The sequence below is a fragment of the Equus caballus genome, chromosome 16, assembly GCF_041296265.1.
Source record: "Equus caballus isolate H_3958 breed thoroughbred chromosome 16, TB-T2T, whole genome shotgun sequence".
In the NCBI taxonomy this organism is placed as follows: domain Eukaryota; kingdom Metazoa; phylum Chordata; class Mammalia; order Perissodactyla; family Equidae; genus Equus; species Equus caballus.
The window spans coordinates 43,963,294-43,986,367 of record NC_091699.1 but is presented as its reverse complement, the minus strand read 5'-3'; the positions used below and the strand labels follow the sequence as shown (position 1 = coordinate 43,986,367).

General features: G+C 50.5%; 1 protein-coding gene across 3 annotated transcripts; it reads right to left on the bottom strand.

Annotated features, from left to right (window-relative positions):
• Positions 1–3,026: 3,026 nt before the first annotated feature.
• Positions 3,027–22,156, bottom strand: WNT5A (Wnt family member 5A). Of its 3 annotated transcripts, none has more exons than XM_023620260.2 (5): positions 20,614–22,156; positions 14,391–14,524; positions 12,929–13,179; positions 8,055–8,347; positions 3,027–4,208 (listed from the first exon to the last, which is right to left on the bottom strand). In XM_023620260.2, exons 1-5 carry the CDS (start codon positions 20,617–20,619, stop codon positions 3,750–3,752), a joined length of 1,143 nt encoding a protein of 380 aa, XP_023476028.1. In that variant the 5' UTR covers positions 20,620–22,156; the 3' UTR covers positions 3,027–3,749. The 3 variants fall into 3 exon arrangements, with proteins under 3 accessions (XP_023476028.1, XP_023476029.1, XP_023476030.1); XM_023620261.2 differs by lacking the exon at positions 20,614–22,156 and adding an exon at positions 14,933–15,147; XM_023620262.2 differs by lacking the exon at positions 20,614–22,156 and adding an exon at positions 14,716–14,810.
• Positions 22,157–23,074: the final 918 nt, after the last annotated feature.

Genomic DNA, 23,074 nt, shown 5'->3' with positions numbered 1-23,074 from the left:
TCTCTTGAAGTCAGCCAGTACTGCTCTCTTCTTCGGAGTACTTATTGTGCTAGAGTGTCATAGTTGATAATTCCAGAGGCTTGAACAATGTTTTGCAAAAACAAATTGAAAATTGGTATTGGCAAAACCGTATGAGAAAAGGGTTTGGGTAGGCTGCTAAAACACTCACAGTGCCAATCTCAGGAGATCAGCAGCTCGAAGAACTGAACAGACAAACCGGACTAAAACTTAGACCAGTCTTCCTTTTACTTGAGCCCATAATTACGATTTTGAACATGGCTCTGTTTGCTGCTGCCTAAATATATAAATTTTTTGTTAATTTTCCTGTATTGGGAAGATCTTGAATGTACTCCAGGATGAGAAAGAAAAAAAATGCTGACACTCCTAAATCGAGTATATGTTTTTGCAATAAAGAACACTGGTCAATATACAACTGAGGAAAAACTGAAACAGATGTGCGTGCTAGAACCACAAGCGTTTGAATTTGCCCAGAAATGCTATTTTAAACACTCTATATGTTGGTCTACTGTTTTTTTGTGGAATAATGCATTCTTGGCATCCTTAAAAGGTTTCAATATGTTACAAGGTTATCCGGAAAGAAAAAAAGCAAGGGGCTAACGTATCAACCTGTGTAGCACTGGCCAGATTTCAGTGCACATTTTCGAGAAGCACAAGAACTCGTATTAATTGCACTTAACACAACGAACCTTTAGTTTCCAATGGGTTTTCATTCTCTGCAAACTAAGGCTTGCTTTTCATAAAACGACTTTCAAAGGGGCACAGAGACACTCAGTCCTTCAACTTCAATTTGAGAGGTGCTGTAGTTGCGGTGGTAAACGCAAACGCACTTTCTTGAACTAAAATTCCGGTCATGAACAAAAGCATGTGCTTTTCTGCTCTTCTCTGAGATGTTACAACAGCAACATGCTCTAAGACAATTAAGTTACGTGCATAACGCTGAAAGAATGTGAGCAATCCTACAGCCAGCTTTAAGCCATCTGCTTGATTTCTCTTTTTGAGGAACATATATAGGAAAAGAGAATTCCCCTTTTGTTCCGTTACATATAGGAATCTTTTGAAGTTCCCAAATAGTTTGGTTTTGGTAAAATTCTCCACTCTTCTATTATTCTGACATGTAGTCACCCTAAACTATCCCTCATGGTTTCTCAAAAAATCTCCACATGAAGTATCTGAAGGACAATTGAAACCACTTCCCAATATACAAGTAACATTTTATTTTATATTCTATCTTCCATTTGGCATAAGCCTTTCGATGCTTGTTTTTTTAAACCAGTGAAATATACAAATCACGCAAGACAGAAATATGTACATTAAAAGTACAGAATAAAGGCCATAGAAGATATACATAATATCTGAATGACAAGTAGAATATTTTACATTAAATAGTTTCTTTTAAAAACTAGGATTGTTAAACTCAACTCTCTTCATAAACATGAACCACTAAAAAGGAACAAAATCTGGTTTAGCAAATAAAAAATTACTTCATGGTTTTTGTATAATAAAAACCAAAAAAGTGACATTTAAACTAATTAGTGCTTTTTAATTTCAAGATCTTTTGCTTGCAATTCACTGCAACTGAGGGGAAGCGAATATCCTTGTGCAATAAATTAAGAGCCACAGATGGCTGAGGTGATATGAAGGCCACCAAGCCTAGGAGGGTTGCAGGAGATGTGTATCTTTCCAAACTTTTAAAACAACGTAACTCAGATAAGAACACATTTGACGGCACTTTTTGGAAAGAGGTGTCTTTGTTTAAAAACATTTAAAAACTAGCTAGAGATGTCGTGAGCTGGATTTTCCTTAGGGACTCAAATAGGTACTACCAGATGTAGCAGGCACTGGTTTCCACTCTGCAAAATGACCTAAGGAAAGAGAAATGTTGACAATGCTCCCAAGTTTTGAATGTCTCTTCATTTCCACATCTATGACAAACAAGTAATGCCCTCTCCGGAAAGTGTACAGCAACGGAGGTTGTAGGAAAGAGGGTGGGGCAGGGAAGAGAAAAGAAATCTTCAAACCAACATGCATATCAGTGAGTAAGACCTTCTAGATTCCTCAGAAACAAGGCTGCATCGTGATGCTCAAGGTGTGGTCGAATCAGGGCCACAGCCCAAGCTCAACTCAGAAACCTTTTGGAAAAATCCCAATTGGATAGCAATGAAGGATGACAATGCTCTAGACCAAGAAATAACCCCAGAGTAAACTGTAAATCAAATTACTGGCTGCACTGAGATATATTTATATTTATATATATATATGTATGTATATATATATATATATATATATGTTATGTACAAAAGACTTTGAGATATCAGGCACCATTAAACCACATTTCCCCCCTTAGAAACGCAACTGTTCAGGTACACTAGGAACAGTCTCAGGGTATACCTGCAGTGTAATAGGAACAGGTCGGGTGGATAATCTAAACACAGGATCATGACAGTGAAATGGTGCAACACCTCTGTGAACTCCGTTAGCCAAGTAACGTCATTAAAACATATAAAACTACTGCTCCTCAAAATAAAACTTTCCGGAAAAAAAATCCCTAAGTAGCGAACTGTTTTCCAAGTGGAGCTCCTAATGTTTCATTTCCTGTCCTACAATCAAAGGGGATCCAGTGGAGCTGCCGCTTGAAAACGTGGCCAGTATCACATCGCAGCACGGCATGGAGGAATCAGAGAGGGCCTGGGGTAAAGTGGGAGGGCGGATTTCACGTTTTTCTCTCAAAGAGGTTTTCTGCTCTGGTGCGGGGCTGAACTGCACACAGTTACCTTGTTGTCTGAGCTGAGGATCTGTGAATGGAAGTCACTTATTATTTTCATTATTATTATTTACTAACCAAGTATCTCTAAGAAAATGACAGTCTATTCTCCTTTATATCCAAGCCAACCTCTCCCGCCCCTCTCCAAACAAAAAGTCTAGTACCCAGAATCATTCAAGGATCCTTTTCCAATCTCATAAGCTAATTCCGATAACAGCTTCCAATCATTGTCTTAATATAGGAGTTTTTATGTTTTTTAATTTCTGGGGCTTTCCTCTCTGCTCCCCAAGTTTCAGTAGCTATTAGAATAGGACCATGTGCAGATGGAATGTTTGAGAAGAAGGAGACACATGATAAACCTTTTTTCTTTGAGGGATATGAGATTCTTACCCTCACATTTTAAATTACCACTTTGAAAATGCTTCAGGCTGGCAGCCCTTGGTGGGGAGGGGGGTGGGTCTCATTTCTTTGTTTGTTTCTCGAGACCTCTCAACTTTGACCAGAGCATTTACAACTCATTTTGGTCAGAGAAGCTAAATCATGCATAGATTTGAGCCGCCCCCCTCCAGCGGGATGCTACCTGGCCCGGATGACCCCACAGTTGATAAAAAGAAAGCGTATTTCCATTACCTTCTAGATGTGCACACAACTAAGTTACCATATGTGTCATGCCTCCTCATCCTACACCATCAAAAGAAGTCTTGTCTTACCTTTTCAAAGATTCACAAAATAAATATTTTTCTTGGTTCCCACCCCCCATTATTGCCAAATAATAATTATAATATTAATAATAAACCACAGAGTTCTTAGATGGGAACAGAAAAAAATGGTTCCGGTTGCAATTCTTGGGGGAAAAATAAAACAATATTAAAAAAAAAAAAACCCAAAAAACAGAATCACTGTACTTTCTATAAATAAGTGAGTCCTGGGAGTGGGGCTGGGTGACAGGCGGACGGCGAGACGCCCACTATTTGCACACAAACTGGTCCACGATCTCCGTGCACTTCTTGCACTTGACGTAGCAGCACCAGTGGAACTTGCAGTGGCAGCGCTCCGTCTGCACGGTCTTGAACTGGTCGTAGCCGCGGCCGCAGCACATGAGCTCACAGCCGTCCATGCCCTCCGATGTCTTGTTGCACAGGCGGCCCTGCGTGCCGAGCGAGCCGGTGCTCTCGTTGCGCACGCAGTAGTCGGGGCTGGGGTCGATGTACACCAGGTCCTGCGTGGTGGGCGAGTTGAAGCGGCTGTTGACCTGCACCAGCTTGCCCCGGCTGTTGAGCCGCATGGCCGCTGCGCTGTCGTACTTCTCCTTCAGGGCATCGCCCACCTTGCGGAAGTCTGCCAGCTGCAGCCAGCACGTCTTGAGGCTACAAGAGCCAGACACCCCGTGGCACTTGCAGGCCACATCGGCCAGGTTGTACACCGTCTGTAGGGAGAAGGGGACAGTCACTGTACCAACTCATGGAGGAGCCCAGACGCAGGCGGGGGCTGTGCTAACAACTCTCCTCTCCACCTTCCAGATGGAGCCACGGTCACCAGCTAAACTAGGGGCTGGCCTTGTTCTTCCTCATTTTTGACTACCTGAAAGCTTGTGTTGCCTTCTTTAAAAAGTCTACAAAATAAATATGTTCTTAGCCCTCATCATTACACATCATCATAATAATCAGTCTTTGAATGAGAACAGGAAAAAAAATTGTTCCAGTTGCTTCTTTTTTGCAGAGAAGCAACAACATTAGTAGCAGCTATTGCATCTTGAATACCCACCCCAGAGGTTGTTCACAATTCCTCATCTGTGTCACCTGGATTAATCCCCATGACCAGTGTAAGAGGGGAGGGTACTATCCTCCCCTCTTGACAGAGAGGAAAAGGGAGGCCCAGAGAGTGAGTTACTGACCCATCCACTGGGAAGTAGGGGTCCCAGGATTTCAACCCAGGCAGATGGGTTCCAAGCTATACTCAGAGGCTTGTCCACAGACACCCAGCTGGAAGGTGGTAGGGCTGGGAGGGGGTCCAGCCCAGGGGGGATCAGGGTTCAAATCTTTACTCACTATTACTATTATTACTGCTGTGTGCCAGGTACTGTCATAAGAGCCTTTACACTCTTTATCTCATTTAATCCTCCCAGCAACGTTACAACATGGGCTGGATTAGATGATGGCACAGTGACGCAGAGAGGGTAAGTGGCCTGCACAGATCACACAGCAAGATTGTAGGGGAACTGGGCCTGGGTCTCAGGGCTTCTCACTCCTGCTTCCGGCAAAGTCCCTACCCCTACCTCCCACTGCCTAGACTAAGAGCACCCACCCTGAACCCAGGCAGACATGGGTCTTGTCTTGACTCTGCCCCTGAAATTCAGGCAATTGGCTTCACCTCTCCAAGCCTCCGTTTTCCATCTGTGAAGGGGACTGTGATGGTACCACCCTCATAGCACTGATATTAAGGAATAAATTAGAGGATGCAAGCAAAGCACTGAGCATGCAGGATGCAATCGGTAAATCTGGTCTTTCTCCAGGGTGATGAGGGCGCTGGCCCTGGGCCCCTGCCCAGTCACCTTGGCCTCCCAGGAGCAGCGCCCACGGGTCTGGCCCCACTGCACTGTGCCCAGCAGTCTGGGAGGTGGCGGCTGCCTATTTCTAGTCCTGACTGTCTGCCGTTCCTGTCCCAGTGACCCTCCAGAGTTGGCGTGGTTTTGGCATGCCATAGGGGGCCTGTCAGGAACCTGGAGGCCGGAGTGAGTTAGAAAGCTGCTTCCACCCAGAACGGCTACCTTCTTCCTCCAGGGATTCATAAGGGGCTTTCTTAAGAAAGGACCCAACGTGTATACTCCCTTGGCATAAGGAGTTTCAGGCACTCAGCTTGTCAGAGGAAGGGTTTTGCAAATGTATTTAACCTTTGCTCCCCTTTGAGGAAAAAATAAAAGCTAATGCCCCAAGGCGATTCTTATATGATTTCCTGGCACAGAGTCCAACTTCCCTCCCCCACCTCCACTATCCTGGAGAAAAACCGACTTCTGTGTAATCCCATCCCATCCCATTCAGGGGCAGAGTCAAGACAAGACCCATGTCTGCCCGGGTCCAAGGTGGGCACTCTCAGTCTAGGCAGCTGGGGGTAGGGAGTAGGGACTGTGCTGGAAGCAGGATCCAAGCTCAGCTCGTTGCTTGAATTATAAAATTTACCAAAAAACCCATTATTTAACAATGCAGATGTTAAGTGAAATTATAATATTAAAGGTGCTTTTCCAACTCTCCAAAATCCCCTCTCTCCACTTGGAAATCCCTTGACCTCTCTTTTCTTGGTAGCTAAGTCCCTGATGATTTCTCTACAGGAGAAAAGTCTAAGAAATCCCCAAAGATGGACGAAAGCACCAAATATGGGCACAACAGGGCCCAGAAGAGTCAACCCCATCTCTGTCCTGGAGACATTTCTGGTCCGAGGTGCTGGGCACACTGTAAGCACAGAGAGAAGTCGTGTCCCTATGAAGACAGGAGCAAGGTCTTACGGGCTCCCAGAACGAGCGAGCTGCCATGCCCACTGTGCAGCCTTGGGTCGGCTGCAGCCCGGAGAATCCACTCACACCACAGGCACCACAGCCACAGGTGGCTTGAGAAAGGAGAGGCCACACTCCATCTGGAGCAATTATCTGACCTGTCAGGGCACCGCAGGCAAGATTCTGCAGACACCCCCAAATGTTTAACATCAAGTTTGAGAAGAAGACAGGTTAGCTGGAATTATCTAGATAATCTTTGACTTCTCTCTGTCCTTGGCTTCCTAGTGTCCAGTAATTACCATTTATCAAGCACTCAGTACTGGCCGATACTAAACTCAGACCCTCGACTGAACCACATAAAACTGTTATTGTTGTGGGTCAGAAATAATCAAGTACTGGTAATCTCATATGCTTCAACCTACTCTATGATCCCACGCAATCAGCCCAAGTGACAGGGAACGGAACGCCATGGCCATTGACCAGAGGTGGAAGTGTGGACACTGAGGCTCAGAAACAGAAAGCAACAGACAGACTGCATTTCAACCTAGATTTCTTTAACTCCAAGACCTATAGCTCTTCCCCCTGAGCAGCCATGCGTGACTTTAATAAAAAAGCACCTGGCCTTATATCTCAATCCACTGATTTTCTTCCGCAGCCATGCAGTGGTTCTCTAGGCCTCCGTTTCCCAATCCTTAAAATGAGGGTGTGCAACCAGAGGGTTCTAAGGTTCCTTCCAGTCCTCCATATTTTACTCTGTGATTATCTTCCCTTTTCCTCACCCCAAAATACAGAAGAGTGAAATCTCTGACCAGAAAGTTCCTGGCATCTACCTTGGGCTCTGTAAAAAAATAAAATAAAACAAAAAAATAATGGCCCTGGTTTTCAAGGCTGCCAAAGTTAAGAAAAGTTTTCACCCCTTCATTTTAAAGCAGCCATAAAGTGCCATGTGTCTAACCGCAGGAAAAAAGGGTCTTTTTAACTATTGTGGGGAGACTTTTCGGATCCCGACCAGAGAAAGGAAAGAGCAGGACCGGGGAGCTCAGGAGGGCCTGCAAAGACTGTTCGCTCTGGGCACTTCAGAGGGGCTCTCTTCCCTCCAGAGCCACCCTCCAGGAGCCTGATGATCAGACCTTTAAATTCCACACTGCTAAAAGTGCTGTAGTTTTCCTAGGAAAGCTCTTTTTTTTTGCTATCTAATGACATAAGGAGAGGCAAAGAGAAAGAAAGGTGAGGAAAGGTAAGTCCTGGAAGCTAGGGTGAGGGCCTTCTCAGCTGGGCACCCACTGGGATAAATCAATTCCGTTCTCCCAAATTTAAGCCTCACCACAAACATGTTCAGGGGGAGGGCCAACGTTATTAACATTTTTATTTCTGAGCTGGGCTGGCCAATGGCACTGGGGACTAATTAAAGAGGCAGAGAAAGCGCTGTCTCAGGCAATGGCAGGAGCACCCCGTCTGGAGCGGGCCAAGGCGGGATGATTCACTCCCAGCAGGCCTTTCTGGGGTGCATGCCCTTCTCCAGAGACGCCTATGTGTAGCGGGGCGGGGAGAGATGGGGGGGCAGGTAGAGAGAGAGACAGAGAGAAACAGGGAGAAGGGGAAAGACATCTGAAAAGATAAAAAGGGAGGTGGAGACAGAGACGCAGAGAGAGATACAGAGAGACGCAGAGACAGCAAGGTGGGGGACAGAGGGAGGGACACAGAGACAGGGAGAGGCATGGCTGGCGTGGATGGCAGGACAGAGAGGGGGCCCAGCCCGGGTCGGGCAGCCAGGACGGCACTCACCCTGCGGCCGGCCTCGTTGTTGTGCAGGTTCATGAGGATGCGCGCGCTCTCGTATGAGCCCTTGGCGTGGATGCGCTCCCGCTCGCGCGCGTCCACGAACTCCTTGGCGAAGCGGTAGCCGTAGTCGATGTTGTCGCCGCAGCCGCCCCACAGCCAGTCCCGCGGTAGGTCCTTGGGGCGCGCGGCGCGGCTGCAGCCGCAGGTGGACAGCTCGCCCTCGCGGCACGCGCGGCTCATGGCGTTCACCACCCCCGCTGCGCTCACCGCGTACGTGAAGGCCGTCTCGCGGCTGCCTGCGGGCGAGGACGCGGGTCACCGGGCGCCTGCCCTGCACCCCGGCCCCGGGGAGGAGCGGGGAGAGCCCCAGACAGACCAGCCCCCGACCCACAGCAGCCCGGGCCCATGAGTGGTCCAGGTGGAGGGAGGGGGTAGAGGAAAACAAACTAGCGCACGTGCCGCCCCCAGGCAGGGCCCTGGTGGCTGGGGAACCCAGAGGAGAGGGCCCCATCCCCAACATACACCCAGGCCTGGGCCCGCCTTGAGGGGAAGCTAAGAGAGATCCCCCAAACACAGAGAATCAACAAATGACCAAGAAGGAGCAGATCCCTGCTATCTTTGCTCTGACATTTCAGAGCCTCGGGCAGGATTCTAAGCAGCGCTGGATGGATCTTCTCCACTCTTCTGAAAATATTCCAAACTTATTCTTTCCAAAAATGCCCATGAAAGAAGTCATTGAGGGAAAACTCAGAATTTGGGTAGACTTCCTTACGCTTACTTTACTGTTTGGTATTATTTTCATTTTGAGTTACATATAGGGCAGGAGCATACAATTTGCTAGACTTAGGGCCTCTCAAGGTCTGAGGCCCGGACTGGAACCCAGACACTGCAGCCCCCCACACTCCTTGTGGCCACAGTAGTTCTGGCCTCCCTTCCCTCTCCTCCATCAGGCAGCATGAAGTCCATCAAGGACAAGGCTCTTGACTTCCCCAGAGTACACTTCTAAACCCGTTCCTAGAGAACAAGAGAGGAAACTCTCCTGTCTTAAATCCCAAGCTGATTGGTCTTATCCGTCTCGTTCAAGATGAGTGCCTACTTTTAAACAGCCTGCTGTTTTTAACGTCACTTCTGCCATTCCCCAACAGCCTCTGCCTTCAAGTGTCAGAACAATAGCAAGAAGGAAAAAAGCACAATCTAAGAGGAAAAGAAAAAAAAAAGCTTTCTCCTTTCCCAAACTTGTCAAAAGTATACAAACCTAAAGGAGAAAAGTTTTCTCCTTCCCTAAAGTAAAGAATATTTCCCTGTGAAACAGTTATAAAAAAGCCTTATTTGTAGGGAGAAAAATGGAGGGATCCTAGACTACCTTAATTTCCACTTGTACGTGGAGACGTTTCTATATGTAACAAGAAGCCACTTAATAAAAATGTTGTACTATGAGAGAGAAAGGGTTAACACCCAGCCAGCTGAAGCTGGGCCTGGGGGGGCAGGATGAGAGGGGCCTCACTTTCCTCAACTATAAAATAAGGGTATTGAACTAGATGCTTAGGGGAAAAAGGCCCCTTCTGGCACTGGAATCTCTATACCAGAATCGGTTTCTCCTACACTTAAAGAGCTTGCTAACGATCTTTTTTTGGGGGGTAGGGGGGAGGTGGCATAAGAAGAGCTGACAACAGGACTCAGCCCTAACCAGAAGGGCCAGTCGGCAGGGCAGGAGAGTGGCTGTGCCAATTCAAGCATTGGCCCTTTTCTTGGACTTCTGCTCCACACCAATCCACAGCCCTTTGTGATTCCCCCTTCCAGGAATGGCCATGGTTCCGATTTACCACAGACCTTCCCTCCCACATTTTAAAAAATGAGTAACTTGAGGAGTGTGCTGGTGGTTGGCAGGAGGATGCAGAGTTCCTGTGGGGTGTTACATCTATCTCGCTCGAATTAGAGAGGCAGAGAACATCAGGGGAGTGAAGAGAAATAAGGAGGGCAGACAGATTCTAGGGAGTTATTTGAGGATTAACACTGATAATACAGAAAACGCTGTGGCCCTGGAGGGGAGACTTGTAGAATAAGGAGGTAGCTAGAGGAAGAGAGATAAACAATCCTCTGGAGATAGAGGAAAATAAGACACTGTCCTGTGACTACATAGAACATAAAAGGGCTTTTATACAAAACATGATAATGCTGCTTTTTTCTGAAGTGTATCTTGAGCATTTCCTTTTTTGCCCCAGAATACAAACCTAGTAGAAATCTCTAAGCTAATTGGTCATTGCAGGGCAAACATCAGTTTGAAAGGGGCTCTTTGGCTAATAGCCTGTGGATACAGTCACTCTGGATGGAACACTGATGATTCAGTTAGGCTTCCCTCCCTGTGAAATCGACATCTACTCGGATCCTCACACTCCTTAAAAATGGTGCCTTTCTTACGTATCTTTTCACAGCGCGCAAACAAAGAAGAAACGGAGACAAAAGCTGGAAGAAAAGGGTAGCATGATGAAAAATGAGAAAGTTCCAAAATGAAGAGCAGGCCCTCCACGAGGCAATTGTGTACAGTGCCTCCAAGGGAACTGGCACCCTAGAAAAATGAGGGAGGAGGCATTGGCAGTGGCAGCCTGAGTTTCTCAGACACTGGCCCCATCTCAGGGTCAGATTCTCACGGACAAGAATTGCTCTCCGTGTCCCTGGGGTACTGAGTGCTTTGCAGCAGGCGCGCACACACACCTTTCAGCATCAAAGGTGTTTGAAGTTTTCCCTTAGCTCATTCTCTCCAGGCACAGCCTTAAATAGAAAGGTGAAAGCTAAGTGACTTCCCCACTTTTGGGGTTGAGTCCATGTCCCTCTTCTATAAAAATCTATTCTGGTTTTTCTCCTCTCCATCTTTTTTTAAAATAAATAAAAAAGAGAAGGCCCTGTAGTTTTCTACCACAAGCTGCCCAGCAGCAGATTTCTGCTCTGAGACCCTAGGCACCAGCAACTTTTGGCAAGAGAGATGCTACATGTGTTCTCCTCTTCCCAGGACATCAGCTGACTTGGTGATAGCATCTAGGAGGGCTCCCTCGGAGGCTGTCAGGAGGTTCCACTCCCACCCACTTCCCATCAACCCAGATGGTAGCACCACACAGCTGAGGACCAGAGAGTGTACTCGCAAGGGACAATTAAATACAGGCCTTTGTACTCAGGAAAGTGTTCCTGAGTTCCTGAGGAAGCAGGCTCTTTGAATCTTGGACCACATTTTAAATAAATCTGCAGCAGAACTCAAATCCACTTAGCAAATGATAGCTTATTGTGAACATCTTGGTCCCAAATAGGCTACGTATGAAGATGAGAAGAGGATTTTAAATCAAAGCTGTGTTCGAGTGACTACACAGAAAAACAGTTCTAATTGCTGTTTTTCTTCCTGGTTAGCATCAGAGGTGCACGATTTTTGCTAACTCATATACATGCGAAAAAGTGGTCCCATAGTTTGAGAGGAAGGCAGATTAGGGGGAACATACATGGCACAGGTGAGGGGGGAAGCTGACAACTCACCATTGCAATACAGCTAAAAAAAGGAAATTTTAAGCTCATGCACAATATCAAAGTGCAGGAGAATCAAATCTCCGCCACACCCCCAGTGGACTAGGAAGGCAGCCCACATTCAGGGCAAACTCCTAGGTTCCTGAAGCTTAACTCCTACATTCAGATTCCAGTATATACATTAGCACATTGTAATCATTAACGGGAAGGACAAAGCCCCTAGGAAACTCCGCGGGCTGAGGCTACAGACCCCTCTCCCATTCAGTTAGAGGACCCGCTTCCAGTCCTGTATTATTTTAGTTTATGAAGCCGCTTGGCTCAAACATCCACTGACAACTCTTTTTTGTTCTCAATGAATGCACTTTTCAGGGTTTTTAAAAAAGCATTTTATCCATCCGTGACGGATATTAAGCCAACTTTTTATCTTCAGTCAGTATAAACAGTTAATTGCTTTGATAAATGGCTTCTTATTTTAGGAGTCACTGCGGCCATATCAATTATAAGGGCTTGTTTGCATAAAAGTAAAGAAACCTAAAATATTCACACTAGAAAACACGCACAGGACCACATCTGTCAGACAGTATCCTGTGCTATCCAACCAAACCAGGAGCAAACTGATTTTCCAAATTCTTTGCCTTTAGCCCAGTTTTAATGTTACCTCCTCCCTGAATGGAATAACAAGTTCAACAATGCATTTAAAATAAAGAATCAGGCTGTGGGCAATAGGTTTAGTTTAGTTTTTTTTTTTTTAAGTTTCTAGGTTGAAATCTAAAGCACGTGCTTTTATCTCAATTGCCAAAATCACAAATGTAAATTGGATCCCTTCTAATTAAAATTCTTTCTGGGACTAAAAATAAAGCTTTTAACATATATATCTCTATAGCCTCCGGAAACATCCTTATTAGGAAAATTAAAACCTTATTCACTTCCAACATATCCAGCATTCTGAAAGATGACAATTTTTAGTCTGATGCTTGGGCCATCTCAATTGTGGCTTAAGTTAGGAAACTCCTAACAGTTAAGAAAGTTTTGAAGTTTAAAAGGATATAAATGACTCAGCTTTCCTCATCTATTTTTGAGAAACCACAATAAGCATTCTGCTTCTATTTTAAACAAGATACTTTTTAGAAAAATTAAGTTTTCAGAAAAATGAAGGTGTCTTTGATGCTCCCTTTCTGATTTGGTTAAAAAAGTCCAAAACTTATAATCAGGTGTGGGGACAAGAATTCCTATCAGTAACAATGACAAAAATCCCCTAAGCTATCACCCTGCTGGAAGATTCCCTCCTTATCAAGCTTGTAAGTAAACTCTAAAGACTTTTTCCAGGAGAAAAATTTACATGTATTTAAAAATGTTAAATGGTTTCCTACCTATCTGCATAACCCTGCCAAAAACAGAGGTGTTATCCACGGTGCTGCAGTTCCATCTCCGATGTCGGAATTGATACTGGCATTCTTTGATGCCTGTCTTCGCACCTTCTCCGATGTACTGCATGTGGTCCTGATACAAGTGGCATAGTTTCTTCTGTCCTTGAGAAAGTCCTGCCAGTTGGCTGCAGAGAGGCTGTGCTCCTATGATATATACTTCTGACATCTGAACAGGGTTATTCATACCTAGCGACCTAAAAAGGGGGGGGGGGGAGATGTGCATTCAAGATTTACGTGAACTCTCGAGGTGGGCCCCCTGAAAGCATGTCAGCAATACATAGTTTTAAGCACACAGATGCTTTTTCTCTCCTGCTTGTCTTCATGACAAAGTATGAGAAGGGCTTCATAAAACTCCTCTGTTTAAACTCCACTCAGAAAACGGAGGTATTGTGTAGTTCCCATCCCGCCATCTGGCTCCTCAGTTAGGGTTTTCACTCCCTCCCTGGCCCTGTTGCCATGTACCAGAACCAATATTTCCGAAATCCCCTCAGAAAAGGGGGAAATGGCGGTTTCAGGGACGAGCCTCTGACATTAGAGAAAGTGACTCACTTTGCCCCACAAATTGGACTGATCTGCCTTGAAAACGTATGAATGCCGAGAGTAGACACAATTAGACACCGGCAGGAGATAGCAGTTCCTTTTGACTGATGGAAGAACAGTGGGACAAGTATACAGACTGAAGGAAATTCACCATGTTCTGGACATTTTAAAAGGGCTCCTTATGTGATTGTGAAGGACCCAAGACGGGGTATCCAGTGAACAGAAGTCATGTTTGACAGTCAGAAAAACGCTGTTCATTTACAGGGGAAAAATATCCAGAACACCGTCAAAAATAATCCTCTGGATATACTGCAGTCTATCTACAAGGCCCCTACCAGAAAGAAACCCTCATTTAGGGACATTTGACTACTTCAAGTTAACCTCCTTTTGATCAAATTTCAAGCCCAAATACCTCCCCACTTGGAGTTGAGCTGTCTTCCTAGAACTCTGCCTACTTCAGACCCTGAAGGTTAATAACCTCAAGTGACAGAAAATAAAAGTTGGAAATCACTTTTATTACCTAGAGGTGGCAAAAAGTAAATTTTATAGATAGGCTTACAATTATTAGAGAACTGGATTTCGGTCCCCTTTTATTCTATGATGTACAACAAGCATACATCTGAACAAGGGCCTCATAGAAAGAGGTCTAGATTTATAGGTTCCAATTCCCTATGGAGCTAAAGATAAGCTTTGCAATATTAGCAAATTAAAAGAAAATTCTCATTTAAAGATATATACAAATAAAATATATATACATATGTAATAGATAAATGAGCCCAAAGTCACGATTCAGCATTAAATATTGCAGCATCATACAAATGCAGCTTCAAATAAAATAAAGAATATGCACATAGAATGAACTTACCACCAAGAATTGGCTTCTATTACAACCTGGGCGAAGGAGAAAAATATGGCCAAAGCCATTAGGAAGAACTTGGAAGACATTGCACTTCCAGCCGTCCCCAAAGCAACTCCTGGGCTTAATATTCCAATCGACTTCTGGAGAGGGAAGAAAGGAGCAGATGTTTATTGCCTCTCAGATAATTTTCAAGCATACAAGTTTAAACAACGGAAGCATCCGGGGTCTCTTAAGTTTACTGTTGATTGACTGCGCTTCTCCTCCGTGAGTTTTTTGATGGCAAGATATAGGCAGTTTCTTTTTCTAAATTAATCCACCCACGCAACCTCACCAGGAAATCTGATTTCGCTGGGATCCTGCGCGCGGGGCACGCCAGCGATTACAAACATGTCTCAATGCTGTTGAGTCAAAGCCCCGGTGCCAGGCGCTGCCTCCTTCCTGCTTGCTCGAGTCCCGCACCCCCTCGCTCCCCTCTAGTCCACGCTGTGCTCGGTCCCTCCTCGGGAATTCACTCGGGAACCCGCCGCCACCCTCGTCCTCTCCCCGACCTGGGCCGAGCAACAAGTGGAGCCGGAATTAATTCCATGGGCGAGAGGAGCGCGAAGAAGGCGAGTGGAGCGCGCCGCCGGCGGCTGCGGAGGAGGCGGGGTGGCCGGCGCGGGGGTGGGGGCTGGGGGGCAGGACGCGGGAGGGAAGGGCAGGGGGTGGGGGGCGAGGCCCCGGGGAGCAGCGCTCGCGAGTGCCCAGCTGGGAAACGCAGCTCCGAATTAACATCGTATGTTTCATAATCAGTTTACGGGCCGCTTTGGAGGAAGCCACTTCCAGAGGGGGAAGGGCAGCCTAGGTCTCCTTAGGACGCTCTTAAACCTGAGTGGAGTGGGGAGAAGGAGATGGGGGACACGGGATAAGGGGGAAAGAGATCTGCTCTCCCAAGGAAACTGGAAAACTGTACCCCTCCCCTGCCTGCGGCCTCCTCCTCGGACTCAGTGTACCCTAGAGATGGGAAGGCACCCCAGTGAAAGAATGGGGTCTGGGTCTCTCTGTGCTGGGAGAGAATTCCTTCCCGGCCCTCCTCATATTCTGATTTTTCACTCTTCCTCCCACCCTGCTCCTGTCTCCACTCCTGGCAGCTGCCACGGAGAAAAGGGAAAGGGAGCCAAGGAGGACTCCAGTTTCCTATGGTCCTGCTCTGGAGTTGTCGGCCACTTCGCCATCGCGGCACTGTGAGCCTGGCCTTGGGACGCCGCCTCTCCACCCTCCAGCCCAATTCAGTCAGTCGAGCCAGACTCGCTTTGGTCAGTCCCAAACTGTGAGGGTGCAGGGCGAGGCCAGAACCGGTGCAAGTGAGCCCCGACGGGGCCAGAGATGCGCTGGCTCCCGCGCTGCGGCGGAGCCCCTGGATTCCAGGGCACCGAGAGCCCCGGCGGCGAAGGCTCTGGTCAGGAAGATTTTCGGGGACAGTGGGCGGCCTTGGAAGCTTCCGCTGGCGTTCCTCCCCACCGGTGACTTCTCCACCTGTAGGCGGCGGAGGAGCGAGACGGTGCCGGGTGCGGGTAGGAGGAGTGGGTTTCCAAAATCCCCTTTTACATCTCTGATAAGTGTAACCTGGCCGCGCTGCGCCGCCCGCAGACCCCAAGGGAGCCCCTTCCTCGGGAAAGGAAAGGTAAGCCTCCTCCAGGCGTCGGAAGGGCCTGGCCTGGAACCTGCGCCGTAAAAGGGACTGTAGGGACCTAGGTGGCGGTGGAAACGTGAAGAGGCGCAGGAGCGTGCCACGGCTTTTCCCTGCCAGCCGCCCATTTGGCCCGGACACCTCAGGGCTTCTTTGAAAGGAAATGCTTATGTGGTCCCTGGTGCCCGCTAACCAGGACTCCACTCCCCTGGCCCACTGGTCCCCAAAACGCCACAAAGCTGGGGGCGCATCCCGGAGAACAGAAACCTGGGGTTTCCCCAGCCTAGGAAAGAGAACGCTCCGTCTCCCTCCCCACCCCCGCCCGAAGTGTCAAGTTTCTTCCAGGGGAGGGGGTGGGCTGTGAGGTCTGGCTTCGCGCGCGGCCCAGCCTGCAAAGTCGACTCTCTCCATCGGCGGCCAAGGCCGCGCACGCACACACACTCATGCACATTCACACACTCACACGCGTGCACAGATACACACGCCCCGTCGTGCTTCCAAGACCGCGGAGGATACCGCCGCTGGCCGCGGGCACTTTTCGAGCTCCGCGACGGGCGGGCGGGGCGCGCGGGGCGGGGCTCGGGCAGCCGAGAAATTGATAACAGATTCGGCGGATTACAGCGGATCTCTTTGTTAGAGGGGAAGCCACACAAACCGAACCCACTCTCGGCCAGACGACCCCGAGCAGAGTCCACCAGTTCCCAGCCCTGTGGCCAACTGGGAGTGGGCCATTGGGTCTCCGCGACAGGGATATCCCAAGCTCCAGGCTGGGGTTAGGCCGGAGGTGTCCCAAGGGGATCCAGCAGGAGAACCCCTCGAGTAGCGTCTCCACTTAACCCCCGTGCGATTGCCCGGAAACATCTTGGCCCGCTTCCCGCTCCAATCTCCGAACAACCCAGAAAAGGCCCCACAAGTTTGAGAGATTGAAGGAACCCATGGCGAATTCACTAATAAATACATCGATTCTGTAGGGTAAACATCCCTGCCTGTTTACCAAGAGATCTGACCCGAAAAGACAGTACGAAATGAGACCTCCCCGCGGACTGTCACACCCAGAGTAAAACAAAAGTTCTAGGCAAAAGCTGAGTTTACCAAAGAACGGGCTAAACGTTTTAGAATACTTTCAGGGCCCGGGAAAGCCGACTTTGTAAGGATCCTTGGTATCTTCCTAATGTGCGATGGGGAGGAGGCTTATGGGCATTTGAGAGGTTCAAGTACACCCCGGGGAGGGGTGAGGCGGGGGTAGGGCGTTCGCGCGCCCCTGTTTCCAACCCAGAACAGCTCAAGTAGTGGCTGCTTAATAAGTCTCTCTTCCAAAGCTTTCCTATCGGATTAAAGGTGTTCCTAACCGTTCTTTATCACCTGGGGTGCGGGCCAGGAGAGAGGACGGGTAGGAGAGAGGAAACCGTACCACTGGTTAGAGGACGTTCCGGGGCCGCAGAAGGCATCGGAACGTGCGCACAGACCTGCCTAGTACCCAAGTCTTCGGCCCCGCGGGCCCTAAAGAGAAATTCCGCAAATGCAGGGCGAATATCCTCAACCTTCGTCCACTGGCGCTACCTCACCCCGTCAAAGCATCCCTTTCCACTAGGCTCTTTGCGTCCAGGGCTCCTCAAGTCTCTGGGAGTGGAATTGATGAGGGACATCAACCAGGAGGAAGAAGTGAGTTTGACTTGGGCTCGCAGTGGCGAAAAGGATAGAAAACTCCAAGAATCTCAGCTCTTTGTGGGAAATAAATTTTGTTTTCCCCGCTGTGATCTCTCCCTAAAGCAAAGAGAGAGATGGAGAAAATTGCGGGAGAAAAACTCAGTGGCAGGGACAAAGTTGGGACGTCCTGCCCGGGGGAATGCCAAGAGAAGCGGGAGTGGATGATGTAAGTTAAGCCGGTCGAGGCCAATAGGAGGTCCACTTTAGTGGAGCAGACAAGGAGTTAGCGCTCCCCCACGACTCTAGCCTGGGCGCAGGGGAGCCGCGGCCGCCCCATGCGTCCAGGATGTGTCCATAGCACCGTCTGTGTTGGGGTGGGGGAGAGAAAGTGGAGGGAGTTTCTCGAGCCCAAATCAATGCAAGGAACGTGAGCAGCCTCTGCCAGACTCAGAACCCAGAGCAGGTCCAGTAACAGGGAGTCTCCAAGGGAAGAATGGTGGCTAAGTCTGCCTCTGTTCTCTGCTTCCCCTCGCCCTGCCCAGGACAAGACTCTTCAGACTGCAAGACACCTTCTTTCTCCCTGCCTCCCTCCCTCTCTCCCTCCCTCTCCCTCCCTCTCTCTCCCTCTCCCCCTCTCTCTCACTCACTCACACACACACACAAATATCACTTACAACTTCTCACACAGCATGTCTAACTCTTTCAGCACGGGCTGTCAACTCTGTCCAGAGGAAGAGCAGAGTGTCCCGTGGAAGAAGAAAGAAAATTAAAAATCAGTTCAACTCCCACTCTTGAGAGGCAGTTTCAACTCTACTTTTTAATAGATGAAGAAAGTGAGGCGGAGAGAGAGAAAACAACACTTTTCCTCAACCACAGAAAGAACCAGTGAGAGTGCCAAGGCCAGAACCAAGGCCTCCTAGGGCGATGCTCTCGTTCCAGCGCCCCGGAGAAGAGGTAGCTAGCAACTCTTCCTCCACTCGCCTGAACCCAACTTGCTGGGTCGGATCCATGGCCCCTTCCCTACTGCAGCGGCCACGCAGTGCAGCTTGTCTTTTGGGGGCCTCGGAGGGGCCCTCCCGGGATGTGGTGGTCGCTAGAGAGGAACCGAGCGCCAGAGGTGGGAGAGAGAGGCGAGCGGCTGCCCGCCTGCTCCAAGGAACTGAGACTCCGAGGCGTCCTACCTTAAGGCAGCCAACAGGGGGCAGCCGGCACCGCACCGCGGGGATGAAAAGGCAGCGGGAAGAGCCGAGCTCTGCGCGCAAGGTGCTAACCCCTTGTGCACCGGGGCGCTCCGATAAGAGGAGGAAAAGGCAGCGGACTCTGAGGCCGGCCCTCCTGGGGAGGGTCCTCTTTTGTGGGGCCAGGTGGGACTAAGACTAGTACGTCCAAGACCCAAGAACAACTGACCCTTTACTACCCCCCCCCCCCACACACACACACAGGCAGGACACAGATCCACACACTCGGACACACAATTTCCACTGCTTCTCCATCGCTTGCGCGCTCTCAGCATCGGCCCCTCGGAACTCCCCTGGCAGAGGCTGTCTAGAAACGAAGTCTCCGCATCTGGCTGGAGCAGCAGTGAATGTTGGCGGGAGGGCAGGGGCTGAAGAGGTGCGACCCCACTGCTGACTCCAAGTTACTTCCAAACAGCGAGCTGTCCGCTTAAAGAAAAGAGCAGAGAGGAGAAGGGGCTTCAATGCCAGACTGGGATTGGAAAGTAAAACAAGGCCGCGGGGTCTCCAGGTTTGGGGTTTTTTTTAAACCTGTTTTGGGGAGAAAGGGGAGATCTGTTTGCTTTTAGGAAACTCTTAATTCTAATTCCAACCTTGTTTTCTAGACAACTGAAAAATGGGAGCGATCAAGAAAAATGGAAATAAGGATCGAAACTTGGGGGGCAGCGAGAGGAAAAGCTGTTTGGAAAATAGCAAGTTATATTGCAGGAAGAAATGTTAACTCTTCGTAAAAGTGAACTCTCGGTGACCCTCGGAGTGTGTGACTCGGCTTTAACATACAACTGACAATTAAAACAAACAAGAGTTCACAAACTGCCCCCCGCCCGCTCTCCCAACGCGGAGGCCCAAATGTTTCCAAAGGACACGGCAGATTCCGCGCAGGGGGCCAGGGCGCGCTCTCCCAGCGGACAGGATTAGAGCCACCACTGCCAGCACTCCCCGCCCCCATCACAGCGGCAAAAGTGCCGGAGCTCACCCAGTGGCGGCTAGTAATGCTAATAACGCGACCCTGCTCCCCGAACCGGGGTGCGTGCTGGCCCCCCGCCAGGCACTCTTAAAGGTACAGGGCCTGCAGCGTTGGGTTCCCGGGCCGCGACGAGTCTGCAACCTGGCCTCTGGTTGCAGAGGGCGGTGGGGGGGGGGGGGGGGGGGGGGGGCGGGGTGCCTCTGTTCCTGGGCAGTCGGTCCCTAGTCCCGCTGCCCGGTCTCCCAACCAAGGAGTCCCCTTCCCTTTTCCGAGCCCCGGCCACACACCTTCACGTTGCCCGCGCAGTTGGCGCTTGGTAAATATTTGTTGAATTGAATCATTATCCTGTTACTGAAACATACATAGTAAATTACACTCGCGTTTCTCAGAGCAAAAGGAAAGTCTTCCGTGAACTGCACTTAGTTTTTCTGCCCTGGCTTTTCCCCACCTTTTCTCCAAAATCGAAAAGATCTGCAGAACGTTTGTTGGGACAAGAAGAGGTCTCCCGGGAGACAGAGGCAGTGTGCGGGGGTTGGGGGTCGAAGGGGTAGGGGTCCTTGCCAGCTACGCGGGAGTTCCAGCCTCTCCAGGCGGTAAGAGAAATGGAGGGATAGGAAGAGGTAGGGGGGTGGAGGGGGGGATTCAGTTAACTTCCAAAATAAAAAAAGAAGAAAAAAAGCGGCGAGTGTCGGCGGCGCACAGAACACCTACCTTCATGGCGAGGGGGAGGGGGCGCGGGGAGGAAGTCGCCACCAGAGTGAGGGCAGCCGAGGAATCCGAGCGGAGCGGCCGGGTTAAGCCTGGGGGGACGATCCGGCGCAGAGCTGCCGGCTCCTCCTGGGCGCGTCAGTCAGGCACAGGGAATCGGAGCCGAAGCGGTCACTGGCGCCCGAGTCTGGGGGCCCGAGCTGGAGCAGCGCTGGGATGCGCGCAGAAACCGAGGGGGCGCCGAAGCCCGCCTGCCAGCAGCAGGGCCAGGGCCGGGCCGGGGCGCAACAAGGGAGCCGCGGGTCCGGCGAGGGCGCGCAGGCGACTGTTCCGCGGCGAGGCGCTCCCTCTCCAACGTCCATCAGCGACGGCGGTAATTAGGGCTTTCCAACCCCAAATGTGGGCGTGATTGTGCAAAAGACTTTACAACAAATAATAAAAAAAAATTCTTCACAAGAGGGTGAAAAAAATGCCCCACTGCTCAACTCTGGCCCGGGGCAGGGGGAGGGGGGAGAGATCCGTGCGCCCAGGTGCCCCCAGTTCATTCACACCATGGATTCTGCAAACTCCCGGCGGCTCACGCCTCCTGATCTTCAGCTCCTCCTCTCCAAGTCTGTGGCCGAAACGTCTGCTTCCAGGCGCTGATCCTGCGGCCGAGTGTGTGGACGTCTGTGTACACACAGAGACACACACCCAAACACACACACACACCCACTGCAGCTTTGGGGCCACAGAACAATCAGGCGCGCATGGCTTTTTCTCCGGGAGATGCCGCTGAAAACGCACAAGTCGCCATCCGAGCTGCAAAAGTCAGCGCCAACTTTTGTCCTTTCATTTTAGGGTTTGGCAAAAAGGGGGCGCATAATGGGTAAAAGTCGTCCCCGAACGTTCTGCCGGGCGCGGTGGGTTCGGGCGGCGATGGGCGATTGCCCCAGGGGAGGCACTGGCTCCCCCCTCCCCACCCCCTTCTCTCTCTCTTCGGGTTAATCCCCCTCTTTTCCCCGCCTTTCCAGGGCGAAGGGCGAAGAAAAGCAAGGGCACCGCGGACGTGGGGCTGGGGAGGGGCGAGGGCGGGGGTCTCCGCGGCGGCTGTTCAGCTTTGGCGGTCCATGGCCGGCGCGGCTGCCCACCTCCTCGTTTGGCGCCGGGGCCCGAGGGGCGGGAGAGCGAGCAGGCGGGCGGCGGGCGGTCGGGGCACGGCGGCAGCGGCGGCGGCGGCGGGAGGAGCTCGCTCGGCAGCGGCCGCACCGAACCGGACTCTGGGCGACGGAGGCGGCGCCTTGGAGCTCGCAGCAGCCTTCCACGCGATCCGGTGCCCCGCAGACAAACTGACCGACCGCAGGGACCGCGTCCCCCCCACCCACCCCCCGGCCCTCCTGGCCAACTGCCTCACTCTCTCCCTCCCTCTCTCTGGACTCCTCTTTCCCCTGGTGTTCTCAGAGAAAAAAAAAGATTTTTTTTTTTTTAAGTTGCAGAACTAAAGGCGGCTGGAGAGAGAGAGAGAGAGAGAAGGGGGGGAAAAGAAAGAAAACCTCAACTTTGCCTTTGCGCATGCGTGGTGAGGCCGGCCTATGACAAACTCCGCAGGATTTTAAAGCCGTACGACGGGCTGGGGTACAGGGGGGCGGGATACACTCCCTGATCGAGCCCCCTTCTGCAGGCTCCCCATCCCCCAGGCATCTGCTGAGAGAGAGAGGTCCACTCCGCAGCCGCTGCCTGACTGCCTCCTGGCTGGCTGCGCTCCTTCCAAAGCCGCCGACCCGCGAGAGGCTGAACCCCGACTTCTCGTGCTGTACCCCTTGGCTCGCCTGTCCCAGGCCGCTCCCACTGGGGCTGCACTGGGGGCTGCTGCCCTGCCACGGAACTTCTTGGCGGGCCTCCTCCCCATTCGTACCCTTGGGGGAGGGTCCCTAAGCCTTGGGACTGGAGAATAGGGTGGGCGCACACATCCTGCAACGCCCCCCGTTTAGTAGATCTGGGTACTGGGGTGCGCGATTGAGCATCTGGCTGCGATCCATGCGCCATGCATAGTCCTGCTGGCTGGATCTTGGCGAGTGCCCTCAGGTGAGAAGCTTGCAAGTTCAGCAAAACCGGGTTCCAGGCACTGGAACTTCTAAACACCTCCAGACACCTGCGGTTGTTGGGACCCTGGCGGCGAGGGGTTGGTGGATGTGCGTCCCCCGACCTCCAGCACGCGAGGGGCGCCCCCCTTGAACAGTGCCTCACACTGGAGCGCAATTCTTGTTCTTAGTCTTCTCCATCCTCCAGACACCCAAGGTGGAAGACACACAAACACTCGCGCGCGCGCGCGCGCGAGAGATTCAATTTCTGCCATCCGTCTGGCATGAACTTGACCTTAAGGCACAAAATCCGTAGCCTGGGTACTTCGGAGTGGTGGCTGTTCTGTTTTGTTCTTTCCATCCCCACTCCCACTCCTGGGCGCACAGGGAGAGGCTCCTCCGGC

What these genes read in the sequence shown, in the direction of transcription:
- WNT5A (XM_023620260.2), bottom strand. An exon ending in ATAGAAGCCAATTCTTGGTG is followed by an intron (nt 13,180 to 14,390) that starts GTAAGTTCATTC and finishes CCCCCTTTTTAG; the next exon opens with GTCGCTAGGTATGAATAACC. An exon ending in ACAACGAGGCCGGCCGCAGG is followed by an intron (nt 4,209 to 8,054) that starts GTGAGTGCCGTC and finishes TTCTCCCTACAG; the next exon opens with ACGGTGTACAACCTGGCCGA.